Source organism: Punica granatum, chromosome 1 (genome assembly GCF_007655135.1).
Source record: "Punica granatum isolate Tunisia-2019 chromosome 1, ASM765513v2, whole genome shotgun sequence".
In the NCBI taxonomy this organism is placed as follows: Eukaryota; Viridiplantae; Streptophyta; class Magnoliopsida; order Myrtales; family Lythraceae; genus Punica; species Punica granatum.
The window spans coordinates 9,234,165-9,249,229 of NC_045127.1; the positions used below are offsets into that span (position 1 = coordinate 9,234,165).

The window sequence follows — 15,065 nt, forward strand, 5'->3', positions numbered from 1 at the left end:
TGTTGAAATGGAGAACAGATATTAATATGAAGAAGGCAGGGTGGTGTAGGACCAAAGTAGGCTCCCCCTTGTGACAGCTACAGGACAATTGGGCATTTGAAGACTAACCAGTCTCTTGCTTTCCCCGTTTAAATTCATTGCCTCCCCAATTTGTCTGCCACAATCCACATGCATACAAAAATTTATTACATTGAACAGCATTTATACATATTTACCTAATATATATGTATATATATGTATATGTATGTGTCAATAGTTATATAGTTGGCAATTTTAGTTGGGGACAGCATTTCTGGCTTTCGGCTTCACATTTCAAGTAGGCCCAAAACAGAGATCACGGGAAGAAGTTTAGTGGGGGATTTCCTGTGTGGGTCTTCAGAGAAACTGGACCAACCAAAATCCGGAACCAAAGGCAGAAGACGGGAAATTTATCGTTGTGCAAATGCAGCAGAGGGCTTACTTGAAACTCTCGAAACCCGACTTGAACAAACACCAGAACTTCACAATTTACACCTTACATTGGTTTTACGATAGGTTCCGATAGTTCAGGCGAGGACACGGCTAGACAGGTCGAATACGTATTCACAGACTTTGCCTCGGAAAAAACCCATTTCCTTCTCAGCATTGGGCTTTTAAGGAGAAGTTGAATAAAAGCCCATTGCTGTCAGTATCTCGTCCAGCCCATTGCACAGAACGATAATTATTAAACTTAACATAACCTATGTTCATCAACGACTAAATTTAATAAATTCTTAACATACTCTGTGTTCATCATCGTCATCACGACAACCTTAAATTTTCCACTCCGGAACACCAAAGTGGTGCCGTCAAACAGGCCATCCAATGAATTACATGGGCAGCAAATGAAAGTTAGAATACGAAATGTAGTCAAGAATGTCAACTTTGAGAAGCAGCCAATTCATTTCTGCATTAGTGAAAACGGGATCAAATGGTTAAGCCCGGGATCAATGAGTTAACAATGCAAATGTAATGGTCAGACTTGCAACGACTGCAACCATCTTATGTACAGAGAAACGTACTCTTTTTGACAAAGCTCCAGGGACCTGTCAACAGGAAGAACCATCTTTGCCACCCTTCCAACCTGATGAATCACCATCAAGCTTCACATCCCCTATTCGAGGCGAGCTGTCTTCAATCTTCATCTCCCTGATCTGAGCCTCAATTCCTTTTCTGTCAACCAAGTCCACTTGGTTATGAACTCCCGTCATCTCAGACCCGTTTTGATTGTGAATTCCCACACCCGAGCTCCCAACAAAACCATTTCCCACACCTGAGCTCCCAACAAAACCATTCACATAGACAGGTGCCGGGACATAGGAGGGGTTCCTCGGAATAACCGAATATGGGCCCCAATAATTGCACATCACATAAGGAACAAAACCAGGTTTGCTATATCCTGAGAAGACGCCATAACTTGGAAGGGGACCGTATGCAGGATAATAAGGGAAATAACTGCCTGGAGTTTGACTGCTTTCAGGTCCAGTTCCCACATGACCATTGGAGTAACAACTGCCGTTTACATACTCATTCAGTTTTTTTGGCACCGCCCTCTTGACCTCCACATACCTGCCATTGAGATTATAGTAGTTCTTCTGCATAACTTCCTTGACGGAATTCTCCGATTCAAAGGTGACAAACCCAAAACCCCTTGGCTTTCGGGTCACATTGTCTTGCATAATCACAACATCAGTAGTTTCACCGAACCTCTCGAAGAATCTCTTGAACTCGTCCCGAGTCAGACTAGCTGGTAAGCCCCCAACAAAGATCTTTCTGGTCCTGAAATCGACGCCATTATCACCACCATTCGCTCCAAACCCATTAACTTGTTGGTCAACTGGTGGATCTTGTGGAATTGGGGTGTGATCTGTTCGCGGCGTTGGCCTCTTGACTATCACCTGAACATGCGGCGTTGGCCTCTTGACAATCACCTGAACATTTAACTAAGAAAGTTCAAAACTTGAAGATGCGAGAAAAGATCAAACATAGGCACATAAACCCGAACTTCGTATCAAGGAAGACTGAGCGGCCCTCAATTTAGATACAACGATTTTACTCGGTCCCCATAGATTTACCCAAGACAAGAACCATTCTTGTTCATACCTTCCTTGTCGAGCAATTACAGGGAAATTAACACAATGAAATGGCAAACTAAACCTAAACTACGTAAATTTGTCTGCAATAACCATCGAACAGCTACATTTTATTTTACTCCGAAAATATCGAAACTTTCGGCAGAAGTCGACCTACCGTCTTTCCCAGAATGGTGTGCTCGTTATCGTCTATGGCTTTGTTAGCCGAAGACGGGTCAGAGAACCAGACAAATCCATGCCCCCGGGAGTTCCTGGTGATCCTGTCCCTGATGACGAAGGCGCGAAGAACGGCACCGTATTTGCTGAAATGCTGCGCCAGCGCGTCCTCCTCGACCTCCCTGGGGAGGCCTGCCACGAAGATCTTGGCCTCTTCGGATTCCATGGCGCCCAGAACGCCGGAGGAAACGAGTGATCGGTTGGACTAAAGAGCGCAGGAGACCTAATTCGACACCTCTCAAGAGCAGAGCAAAACCCTAGAACAGTTTCCTCAGGGTTTAGCAGGGAAGACGATACCGAGCGAATCTGCGCTGACAGTTTGACCCCTTCAAAAGTCAAGTCAAAGGCTTCTGTAACCCGTTCTTGTCGGATCCGCCACACTGATGCGGTCCGGGTCGGGTCTCATATTTTTATCTCATAGCATATGTTGGGATACGACGTCGTTTGTATGATATATATATTCACTTGAGTTTTTCATTTGCATGGAGTTTGGCTCACGAGTTAGTAATTGTCTAATTGAGGGGATTAAAATTGACAAAAAAAAAAAGAAATTAGCTGAATCAACATTGAGATGTTGATCCAAATTATTATTTTTACTTGGATTTCCAAATAAACATAAAATCAAATAGCACGGTTTGTAAGAAAATTCAAATACCTCTGATATTATATGAATGACATTCGGTCCGCCTGTGATTAGGGATGGTACTGAGGAGGGTTTGGGATGGCTCTATCCATTCTATACCCATACCCATTAAGAAAAGTAAATCTTAAACTTTTCCCAAACCCGTTAAGAATTTAAAGGAAAATTCTCAAATCCTTCCTACTAATTTAACGGATACCCATTGGGAATCCTTTTTTGGTACTGAAGAGGATTTGGGATGGCTCTATCCATTTTATACCCATACCCGTTAAGAAAAGTAAATCTTAAACTTTTCCCAAACCCGTTAAGAATTTAAAGGAAAATTCTCAAATCCTTCCTACTAATTTAACGGATACCCATTGGGAATCCTTTTTTGGTACTGAAGAGGATTTGGGATGGCTCTATCCATTTTATACCCATACCCGTTAAGAAAAGTCAATCTTAAACCTTTCCCAAACCCGTTAAGAGTTTAAAGGAAAATTCTCAAACCTTTCCTACTAATTTAACGGATACCCACTAACAACCCTTTTTTTGCCCAATAATAAGTATGTGAGAAAATTTTGTATGAATTTATCATAACATCTAATTTATAGGAAATGATTTAATATAGTAAAAGTATTCAAATACAAATATAAATTCAGACAAATAATTGTACAAAAGAAAATAAATCGCAACACTTGTAAGTTTATAACATGTTTGGGAAAAACGAATCACAACACTTATAAGTTCAAAATTACAATCAACTATATTCTTCCACAGATTTATCATTACAATTATTACTATTTTTTCTTTTTTCTTTTTTTTAATAATAGTATTTCACTCATATTTTTTTCTAATAACTTTTCAAATCAATTTTTAATAATAAATTTCACATATACTTACATATATATATATATATATTTTTTTTTTCAATATTTATAATAATTATTTTTTGTCTTTTCTTATTCCCTAAAATTGAATTGAGTTGAGTTAAAATTTCAACTCAAAAACCAAATACACTATTATTATTTTTGAACACATTTTGAACTTATAAGTGTTGTGATTCATTTTTCTTAAACATGTTATGAACTTATAACACTAAACAAGTATACAATACTTTCAAATTCATAACACTAAACAAGTATACAAATACTAGAAATTAAAATTAAAATAAATGGAAAAAAGGGAACATAACGAATGTTGTTTTAAAAATGTGAGTAATACGAGGGTAATTTAATAAATTTATGATTAATGGATTTGGGACGGGTTTTTAGATAAAAACCCTTAACCATTCCTAAACCCTACAGGTTTTGACCTCAAATCCTTAAACTCTTCTCATAACCCAAATGATAAAACTCGTTATTCACCTATAAGGATTCGGCTCAGGTGAAATACATGTTTACATAAACCTAGTGCCATCCTTACCCGTGATGAACCCGACCCGATCCAACACGAGTTTGGAACTCGACTCTCTTTTGTGCGATAAATATGGAATTGACCACTAGTCGATTCTCGGTTACTTGGGTATTGAACATAAGACTGATATATACATGTGCCCATGCATGTATGGGGTGTGTATGTATGCTGCAATGCACTGAGTAAGTGCAAGAGAGTGAACGTGAGTGAATTGGAGAAAATTTTGAAGAGTGTTGTGCTCCCATTAGAGATAGTGTAAGTTCTTGTGTTATGAATCGAGATTGGTTCCCGCTCAATTACGTAGTGACAATCCATCGTCGGTACCGTTCGTGGACATTCTTGTACGAGAATTGGTACGTGATCAGTTCCGTTCAATGATTTCACTTGAACCCGGTAAAAGCACCTAGAGGTAACTAAAATTTTATCTCAATTAATTATATCTGCTTATTGGCATGTGGCCTTGTGTGTCAGATTTGCCAATATTATAATATTAATTTATATTAAAAATTGATATAATATCTAGAGCGACTAGCTCCAAAGAGCCATCGCCCAAGGCATGGACCCTAGGTTGGGTTCAGTGGCCTCGGGCTAACCTAGCCCTGGGGTCGGGAGACCTGCTTTAGGTGAACCTAAAGCTTGGGGGCCTTGGGTTAGAGAGGATACAGAGAAGTTCTCTCTCTCTCTCTCTCTATCTAACTTAGGGTTCCAAATCCAAGTCCCACTTTTGCCTAGCCTAAGGCTCTTGATCCTTTGGCTGGTTTGCGACCCATAGTTGAGCACAACGCAGGGCTCGTGAGCACCAAGGTCGCATTGAGTCGAGGCTTTGGAAGCCTCAAATACTCGCGAGCATGGCCTTTTCAAGGCCAGATTTGGTTGCATAAGGGCCAAATCTGGCTTTTTCAGCACAAGGTTGAATGAGCTAGGTGCTTTGACGTTTCGCCGAAGGTAGGGCAGTTGCAACATCGACGGGAAGGTGTTAGAGCTGCATTTAAGGTTGAGCTGAGAATAATACTAGTTCGTGAAAATTGAAAATAAATCTAGGATCATGTGATATATCATTATATGGTATTTTTCCATTATTAAGTCCAATCCTTAAATGGGATGAAATCATCAATTCTAATGAGTATAACGTTGCAACTTGCAACATGGGATTCTTTCTGAGAACCTTCTACACCCCATGCCCAATTTACAGGCTGTACCTTTCCAATTAGTCCATAAGGATCGGACACCCATATTCCAGGACCTCTATAATAATAACATGATGGAAGGCCCAGATATACATACGTGTTAGAACTGTTAGAGTTAATGATCAATATTAATAACAAAAGCTACAAAATTTAGTAGAAGATATTGTTAAAATAGTATCTGAAAAAAAATTTCTGAAAAACGGATTTGCATGTCAAAAATCTTTTCATCCAATTCTTTGTATTGCAGGTTTCGTGAAGCATGTCTTCTCGAAATAATTGTTATTAAAAAAAAAATACCGTCCAAACACTACAATTCCTTAATTTGATCCAATGCCACAAACTATTCCTCTTCCTCAACTTGAAAGTGTCGTTTTCCAAATGAAGCTAATTTTCCTAAAGAAAAAAGGACCACTATGTACATATATATAAAGGAGTGTGTATGTGTTTCACTCCTATGTAGTTTGAAGACCCCAGATCTCGAGTTCGAATCCCCTAAAACATATGCTACGGGGGCTCTTTGGCTTGAGCCGGAGGCCATCTCCAACTTTTGTGAACTGTATTGGGCCTCTGGTGGTGCTATGCTAACGGGGTCATGGCTTATTTCGATGTTCAGTTCGTTTGACATTTTCGCGGTTGAATACGAGAGCCGAACATAGCGTAGCGGAGGGCGACAATGTTATCATAACTGCTGTCTATCAAATTAGAAGATGAATGAATTTATTAAGAAAAATGAATGTATATGTCTGTCAATTACAACCTTCCTTAAATGCAGATCCCTATAACTATGAGGTGTCAATACAATATGATTTCATTTGTCAAGTCCTTATTAATGATTGACTCGAAAAATTACCTATCCATAAACTTACTTTGCTCTACATGGCGCCATTTGATATATTGCTCATGTTTTTAATATTGTATGTTTATGGACTCTTATTGTCAATCTCGAGTTTTTAAATTACATATTAAAAAGAAAAGAAAAGAAAAGAAATTTTGAAAACATCATCTGTGGGTCCGGCCTCAAGTTGTATTGCCTTCATGGTTTGGGCCACTCGTTCGGAACGAACTTACATGCTATTAAAGTTTTGATTGATGCTTGTACGGGGCTTTTGCCCCCCTCTATCACCGAAAAAAAAAATTGATTGATGAGAACACGCACCAGGAATCTCATAATTCATAAAATGTACATTAATTTTCTAGAACAGTTCGACGGGCATCGTTTTAAGATCAGTACATGATATTATCCTTTCGCGGAGCCAAATTCACGGTACAGACGATTAACCCGTGCTTAAATATTAAATAAGTTTACGAAACTGTTGCATCTGAAAAAGAAATTCCTTATGCACCCGAATTTACTGATGACTTTTATACAAAATTGATAAAGGGTTTTCCATGGAAATCGACGTGTCGTCGTAGGGGCTCTCAATCTTTTATCCGATCTAACAGACAGTTGGTGCGCATTGATCGTGTGACAGAGTACGCACGTTGCAGGGTGCCAGCCAGCAGAAGAAGCCAATGTTGGGCCTGAAGCAAGCGAGGTTAGGGTTCGCTTCCTCTTCGCCGACAGCCTTCGCTCTGGGCCCTCACTGGCCCACTCCTCCCTTTAATCATTGAAGGCCTTTTCCCCCACACAATTGGTGGGCCCCCACCCACGCTCTGATATTTTCGTTTTTTTGTTTTGTTTTTCTGTTTTGTTTTTGTGTTGGGGGAGGGACACTCTGCAGCCAGTACCACGGTCACTCCCTGCACCCATTTTCGTTTCCCCGCATTTTGGATCCCAACGGAGACCCCGTGGATCCATTGCGAAGTAAAACAAGAGAAATTAAAAGGACAAGAGATTCCTCGTTAATGATAATTAAACTCAGAACATCTTAATTTGTGGTCGAGGGCAAGCGACACTGCCGTTAATCCTTTTATCTCTCATTTTCTTTTTTCCGATCTTTAAATTCTTTACCCGTCTCGTGTTCTTTTTCCCCCATGTTTTACACGGGTGTAATTGTAATCCTGCAAAAGGGAAAGTCAGTTAATAAGCGACAAAAAGGAGGACAAGATGACTTGGGGAATTCAAGCTCCTTACCTTTTAACTCGACACGAGGATTTTTCTAGCTGATGCCCTCGTGACGTAGGACATGTGCCGTTACGTATATATTACAAATATATATACTATGTTGAGAGTTGAAAACGCTGTGACTATTCTTTTTTTTCGATGAAATGACCCGACTATTCGTATTTTAACAGGTGAATTTTGATAAATCCAAATGTAAATTCGATAAATTTGTTTTTTGGGATATTATCCTACGAAGTATAGATTAGAAAAACCATTCTCTTAACTTGATATCTAACAAAACCTTGTGAAACCATGTCTTTACTGACATGAATAATCAACGAAGATTTATTAGATCATCAGTTTTCTTATAGATTGCATTTTGTCAGTAGCAGAAATGTCTGTCATACGTGAATATTATGGTCTTATAAAAAATATATTGATATTACGTCCTGGTATATACAAGAAGAAGGTTAGTGCTGTACAAATTTTAAAATTTAAAATGAAAAAGTTGTTGTTGGTTTCTCTTTATTCAAAGGCACAACATGGGGAAGAATGGACCACGCTTTTGAATTAGTAAAGATCTATATTGGAAAAATGAGAACCGAGGTCAGTACGAGTCTAAAACTCATCAACCGTGCTCATTGTGTGAATTGAGATCCGAATATTTTATCCTGTCGTTAGTATAAACTCCTTTCACTCTTACTAAACAAATGAAAGTAAAATTACGGTAGAGGTAACGTTTGTCTCGAGGGTCCATGGCGATAGTACCACTGTGGCACCAAGAAAAGCCTCCTCAATTAAGGCCATCATACCAACCCCCTTTGGATACATAACATGTCCGTTCCTTTCTTAGTAAATATATGCATTAATTGAGGAACTACAAGTCTTCGTGTCCATCTTATGCTCCCATGCATGATGCACACTTACATACATACGTTACATATCACGTATACATATATACATACACATATGATAAATTAATCAATGCGAAGAAAGAAGTTGGGGTTCTTAATTTGGTTCCACGCCTCCATATATATTTGACATTTATTAGGCGAATCTACACCATATACGTGTTGAGGCTTTTATGCTATGTATTAATGATGACTATTTAAAGTTGTGTCCCCTCAACCCTCAACACCCCGACTCTTTGCTATGAATTTATGTCTAATAAAGATTTTGCTTCAACCTAACGTCTATATTAGGGGATTTTCCAACTATATTTGTTCGTGTGAAATGTCCTATTGATGTTTGATTTCAATCTACTCAACTTGGGAGACAATATTGGTCCAATAATAATAATATCTTAGTGCCCTCATCCCACTTGACTTGATATGACTTGACAGGCCCGATTCATCAATTGAATTCATATATTTTAAAGGATTTATTGTGCCATATAATCTAATGTTGACAGATATTCTTGAATCTATTTCAACGTTATTTTTTTACCTAAGGTATTTCAATATTGCTATTTTTGTTTCACCAATTATCCCTTAGGGCTAGATGGTGACATTAAATTAGCAACGTTGGAATACCTCATGCAAAAAATCGACATTGAAATAAATATAAAAATATCTATCAACGTTAGACTATATGGTGCAATATATATTATTTTAAATTCACTACCAAAAATTCCTTCATTTCCGATTAATGACCCACAGCCTCAAGTAATGGGGACAAATGAGATACATACTAGATGAAGAGTTTCACCACAAAAAAACAGAAAACAAAAACAAAAACTTATAAAGAAAAAAGTTATAACGACTTTAAATTAAATCTAATGATACTTTATAAATTAATTAACCGGCAACAATGTGCATATATATATATATAGATACTAATAGGATTTCTCGTGTAATATACAGGGAAACTAATAAATAAAATCATGCACAATATATATAGCCCATTTTATCTTTTGTTTTCTTTAGTTTATAAAAAATAAAAATAAAACGATGAAAAAATACATTTCAAATTTATTATTCGGTATATCGATTGTGAAAGATGGAAAACATGTATACTTACTTCATAGTTAAATTCAACTTCAATTTAATGCAATCATTATAAAGATTTGAAAATTTTGACAATTCAATGTCATTATTAAAAATACATTATATATTCTTCGACCGACTCTTATTATGCCATTATATTGATGCATCTAATCCATAATATTGTTGAATTATTCAAGTTCCATAAGTAACAATCCTTATTTAAATACTTTATAAATCAATCGATAAGATTGAATTAAGAACTATATTATATTATTTTGTGATATTATTATTATTACTATTACTACTACTATTGTAACAACTACTTCCTTCATGGTTATGTAATTTCCACATTTACATTAGTCATATAATCCATAATATTGTTGGCTTATTCAAGTTCCATAAATAATAATCCCTATTTAAGTACTTTATAAATCGGCCTATAAGATTGAATTAAGAACTATATTATATTATTATTTTATGGTATTATTTTATATTATTATTATTACTACTTACTTCATGGTTAAGTAATGTCTATATTTACATTAGGTTATTCGCATTTAAAAATAATAATAAAAGAGAAACTCGAGAGCATGAAGAGCGAATGTACTCTCTGCAAGAACTTCCGAAATGCTTATGGTTTATATATATACTAATAGGGTTGCCCATGCAGTGCACGGAGAAACTAATAAATAAAATCATGCACAGTATATATATGATAGAAAACATATATTACTTACTTCATAGTTAAATTCTATTTCAATTTAATTCAATAATTATAAAAACATCTGAAATTTTTGATAATTTAATATTCTTATTAATAATACAGTGATATATGCTTTGACCGACCCTTATTATACCATTATATTGATGCATTTTATCCAGAATATTGTTAATTTATTCAAATTTCATAAGTAACAATCCCATTAAATACTTTATAAATCAGCCTATAAGATTGAATTAAGAATAATTATATTATATTACTTCCTTCATGGTTGAGTAATGTCTATATTCACGTTAATTTATTTTCATTTTTTAAAAATATAAAAGAAAAATTGGAGAGTATGAAAATCGAACGTACTCTTCACCAAAACTTCCGACATGCTTCTGGTTTATATATATATATAAATGAACTTGACTACAATATATATAATAAATAGGGATATAAAGGTAAATTTCTAAATAATTAGGCTTAGAAATATAAATGTGTATATCCATACCTACATACACACACAAAATCTTATATTATTTTGTCAAATAAAAAGGTGATAAAGGTAAATTTTTAAATAATGTAGGGTTAGAAATATAAATGTGTATATCCATATCTACATACATAAATACATATATATACACACATAACCTTATATTATTTTGTCAGATTATAATTTAAATTATTTTTCTACCGAATAATAATTTAAGACCCTTAATCTTTGACTGGATTTTCTTTTTAACTTCTTATAATATTATAAATCTAATCACAAAATATAAACGAAAATGCAACTTTTCAAAACTATATATATATATATATATATCTAACTAGACTACAAGTTAATAAATGGGGGTGAAATCGAAAATAAGTAACATGTTATGGTCAAATTATGAAATATTTAAAATTAAATTAATGTAAATATTTATATAATTAATTCATATAAATATAATTACATCATTTTCAATATGCACACAATTAATTATAAATATGTTAATTCTACATAATAAGTGGAATTGTAAGGATCTACTCAATTAATTAATATAAAATATTTTATATTGATAACTTTTAGTAATATAGATAAATATTACTAAACGTACATTATTCTTAATTTATTTACATTGACTGCATTATATTAAAAATATTTAGAAGTATTATATAGCTAAACGTATTAAAACTTAATTAAGTAAATATTTATAAAAAATAATTGGATCATTTCACATCTAAAATTATTCAAATTAATGAAACTTAATTTATGTAACATGAGATAAGATGTCCAGACTTTACATCGTATTTTATAGTGTTTAGTTGTAAAGCTAACCATTGTAATCATTTCCCTGAGTTAAAACCTTATTATCGTGGTTGGTAAAGATTTTGCATTTGAAGCACATGGAATTCTTAAATTACAATGAAGATTACAATCGTGGAGCCCACATATTATCTCTGTAAAAATACATTATATATTATATTATCACCTACATTCCTAGTAATCTGATATAATTTACCAAATAATAATCTCACATTTCAGCCTACAATTCAGGGAAAATAATTATTCCATAATTATATTTTTTTCTTCAATCTTCATTTTTTCCTGTAATCTAACAATGCTTGAACCAAACACCCTTAGATTAAATAAACTTTACTACATTTTTAAAATTAGACAGATAAAGTTAACTAGTTGTCTCTAATTAATATATATTATTGGTGCTTATCGATCACTTATCAAAGTGTCCAAAAAGTTTAAATAATGTATCGAGTTGGTCCAAAAAGTTTTTTTTGCTACTTGATGGTACAAAATGTTTCAAAGTTGTAACATGATAGTACAAACCGTCATCTCGCCATTGACGTCAGTTTTGTGGGTTCAACGATTGGACGAATATATAAACAAAATTATTAAGTTAGATGACAATGTGGGGTTTTGAACCTCTCCTCTTCTCACTCCATGCGCACAACTATGCCTACTCCTTAGCCAACTAGGTAACATGTGTTTGTTGCTTCATTTCTTCATCAATTAGTTTTGTTCCATAGATATTATGCACTTTTTTAATGAAATTAGATAGTATTATGCATTTAATTATCATTAATATTATTTTAAATATTTAAATATTATGATTAATTAAATATGTGGTCCGACCTATTGAACTCTCAGTTAAACCCATACCCTATCCGGTTCGACATCCGGTCCGGTTCTGATAACACTGCTTTTCTTCAAAGGTTAACATAAAAATTGAGTTGGTTTGCAACCTCTCTACTCCCTTAAGAAAGGGAGATAACGAGGATTTAATCGCTACTTAAAAAAAACAATGATAACGAGGATGGCTCCATCTCCCTCTTTACATTTTTCTCGGATGATAACGAGGATTTAAACGCTACTTTAAAAAAAATACAATATGCATATTGAAAATTAGCAAATGAAGAAACATGAAAGAATTATCAGCCACAAATTGTTATAATTTTATATATGTTATGACCACGCTTATATAAATTTCTCCATTTCCATGTTATTTTAAAATTTTCCTTCTTTACAATATATTTGTACTCAGTTTCTATTTTTGATATATCTCGGGTAAAAGATTATTTTGCTAGTTTAATGTCATTTTACCATTCTGTCAACATGACACATTGACATTGTACGCACGTGGAATAATCATAAATGATAGAAATATATTAATGGAAGTTTCACTGGAAAATAATAAGATAAAAAGTTTTAAAAGAATTTAAGATAATTTTTAATTCATCACAATTTAATTGGTCCTCATAAACCCGCGGCAATATGCAAGCTACATTCACTAGTAATCTTTAAGAACAAAATGGCTTGTTTGTCTATATACCAGAGTGCATAAAAATAAAAGCTAAAATACCAGACGTGGTGATACAATCTAATGCAAATGAGGATACTCTCAACTCCGTATTAAATGTTTTTTTAATTCCATCTTTCATAAATTTAATGAACTTTACCACATCTTTTTTGTTAGATAAATTTAATGAGTTGTCTCTGATTATTCCACGTTATTGCATATCAATCACTAATCAAAGTGTCCGCTTAAAAAAAAAAAGAAGTGAGTTGGTTTAAACTGTTCAATACTTGTTTCACTTAAATAAGATATCGGGTTCGAGTCATTATGAATGCATAAAATTCACGCTGAGAAAGCTTTACCCTTTAGTGGGTCGATTCGACTCGACTGGATTAGTCTCAATTGGACTTTTCGAATACTAGGGTTCACACTGAAAAAAGTATCAGCAAAAAAGAAAATTTCACTCGATAATTTAAGGAGCGTTTTGATATTTAAATAACTTAATTACTTTACATACTATAAAAAATTTATACATTCCCAATTTTTTTATATATAAATACAGCTCTTTTCCAAACGTTAAATGTAAAGGTCAAATTTGTTTCCACCGAAAAGAAAGTTTGTCCACGACATTTCTTCCTAAAATTTCTTAATCCTTGACCCAATCTTGCCTTGCCCCTCAATTTTTTTTTCTTTTTTTTTTTTCTGTTGTTGGGGGGGGGGGGGGGGGGGGGGGGGGGTTTGTTGTGTTAGTAATATAAGGATCTTATCATTACTTAAAAAAGAATAAGAGATGCGTAACAAAAACTAGAAGATAAAAAAATATGGAAAGGATCATCCATGAAAAGCTACATTGGCAAAATACAAGTTAAGAAAACTTGGTTAGGAAAAGGGATAATGATCAGTTGATATATGAGATTCATATGCATATGTGTGTGCATTTATCCCCGTCTCCCAATTATGATGATGCATATATTTATGCGTTTATACATACAATCTATTTATATGCCATTTATGAGGAGATAGTCGTCTTTGATGTTCCATTTATATTAGGGGACTAGATCATGTCATTCTATAAATTCCACTACGAGCATTTTAACTTGAGTATCATATATCTTAAGTAGATATCCTTTTGGGTGAAATCAGACATATATCTTTTTTATAAATTATATAAGACAAAATCAAAATCCATTTGTTTACTGATCGTATTTCTTTATGTGTATTTTGGCATTCGGAAGCCCAACCGATTACAACTAATCCAACTTGAGCCAGATCGGTTTCTAAGGAGTAAAACTCTCCCAATCAAGAATGATCTTATTTTTCTATTATTCTTATTATCACGGATAATAAAAGTCCATTAAATTCTTATTAAAGTGCTCGTGCAATGTAAGAGTGGATGCTTACTTTCAATTTGTGTGAATAATAAATCCCAAGAAAAATCTTCTTTTTGGATAGTTGACGAGTTTCGAAGCCGAAAAAGAATCGAAAGTAAGTATTTCAACAAATTATAGTTATTTAATTTTTGATATTTTCTGTAAATATATATATATAGAAGGGATAAAAACAAAATTATATGAAATATCGAAAGGTGTCTTAAAAATATCAAGAAAATACATTTTTAAGATTTTATTTATTTCGTTAGTTTTACATCACCAGATATTTCGAAACTTAATGGCCTGATTAAAGCTCACTAAGTGTAAAACTCTTTAATTGTGAATTTTTACCATTTATAAGACTATAATCCGAAAATTTATTTAAATAAAACAAATATTAAACTATCTAAAAAATCCATATGGGTAATCTTCGTCTTTTAGAATAGTAATATAAAGAAAATCGAATGAGGTGTTCGGCCAGTTGCACAGTGTTTTTCCTGCAGGAGGACCCAAGGTGTTCCTGCAAGAGGATATCCTCTATTGGACCAGTTGTACAGTGTTTTTCCATGTTCTATGAGAGGTAAGATTAATCGGTCAAAACCTCAACATCTTTTTTATT

The 15,065-nt window shown here is 34.0% G+C and overlaps 1 protein-coding gene across 3 annotated transcripts; it reads right to left on the minus strand.

The window, feature by feature from the left end:
- On the minus strand, positions 1-2,644 carry LOC116195015 (DAZ-associated protein 1-like). Of its 3 annotated transcripts, none has more exons than XM_031524148.1 (3): positions 2,269-2,644; positions 1,041-1,949; positions 1-154 (listed from the first exon to the last, which is right to left on the minus strand). In XM_031524148.1, the coding sequence occupies exons 1-2, from the start codon at positions 2,491-2,493 to the stop codon at positions 1,068-1,070; spliced, it is 1,107 nt and encodes a 368-aa protein (XP_031380008.1). In that variant the 5' UTR covers positions 2,494-2,644; the 3' UTR covers positions 1-154; positions 1,041-1,067. The 3 variants fall into 3 exon arrangements, with proteins under 3 accessions (XP_031380008.1, XP_031379935.1, XP_031379864.1); XM_031524075.1 differs by lacking the exon at positions 1-154 and adding an exon at positions 723-925; XM_031524004.1 differs by lacking the exon at positions 1-154 and having other exon boundaries at positions 723-1,949.
- Positions 2,645-15,065: the final 12,421 nt, after the last annotated feature.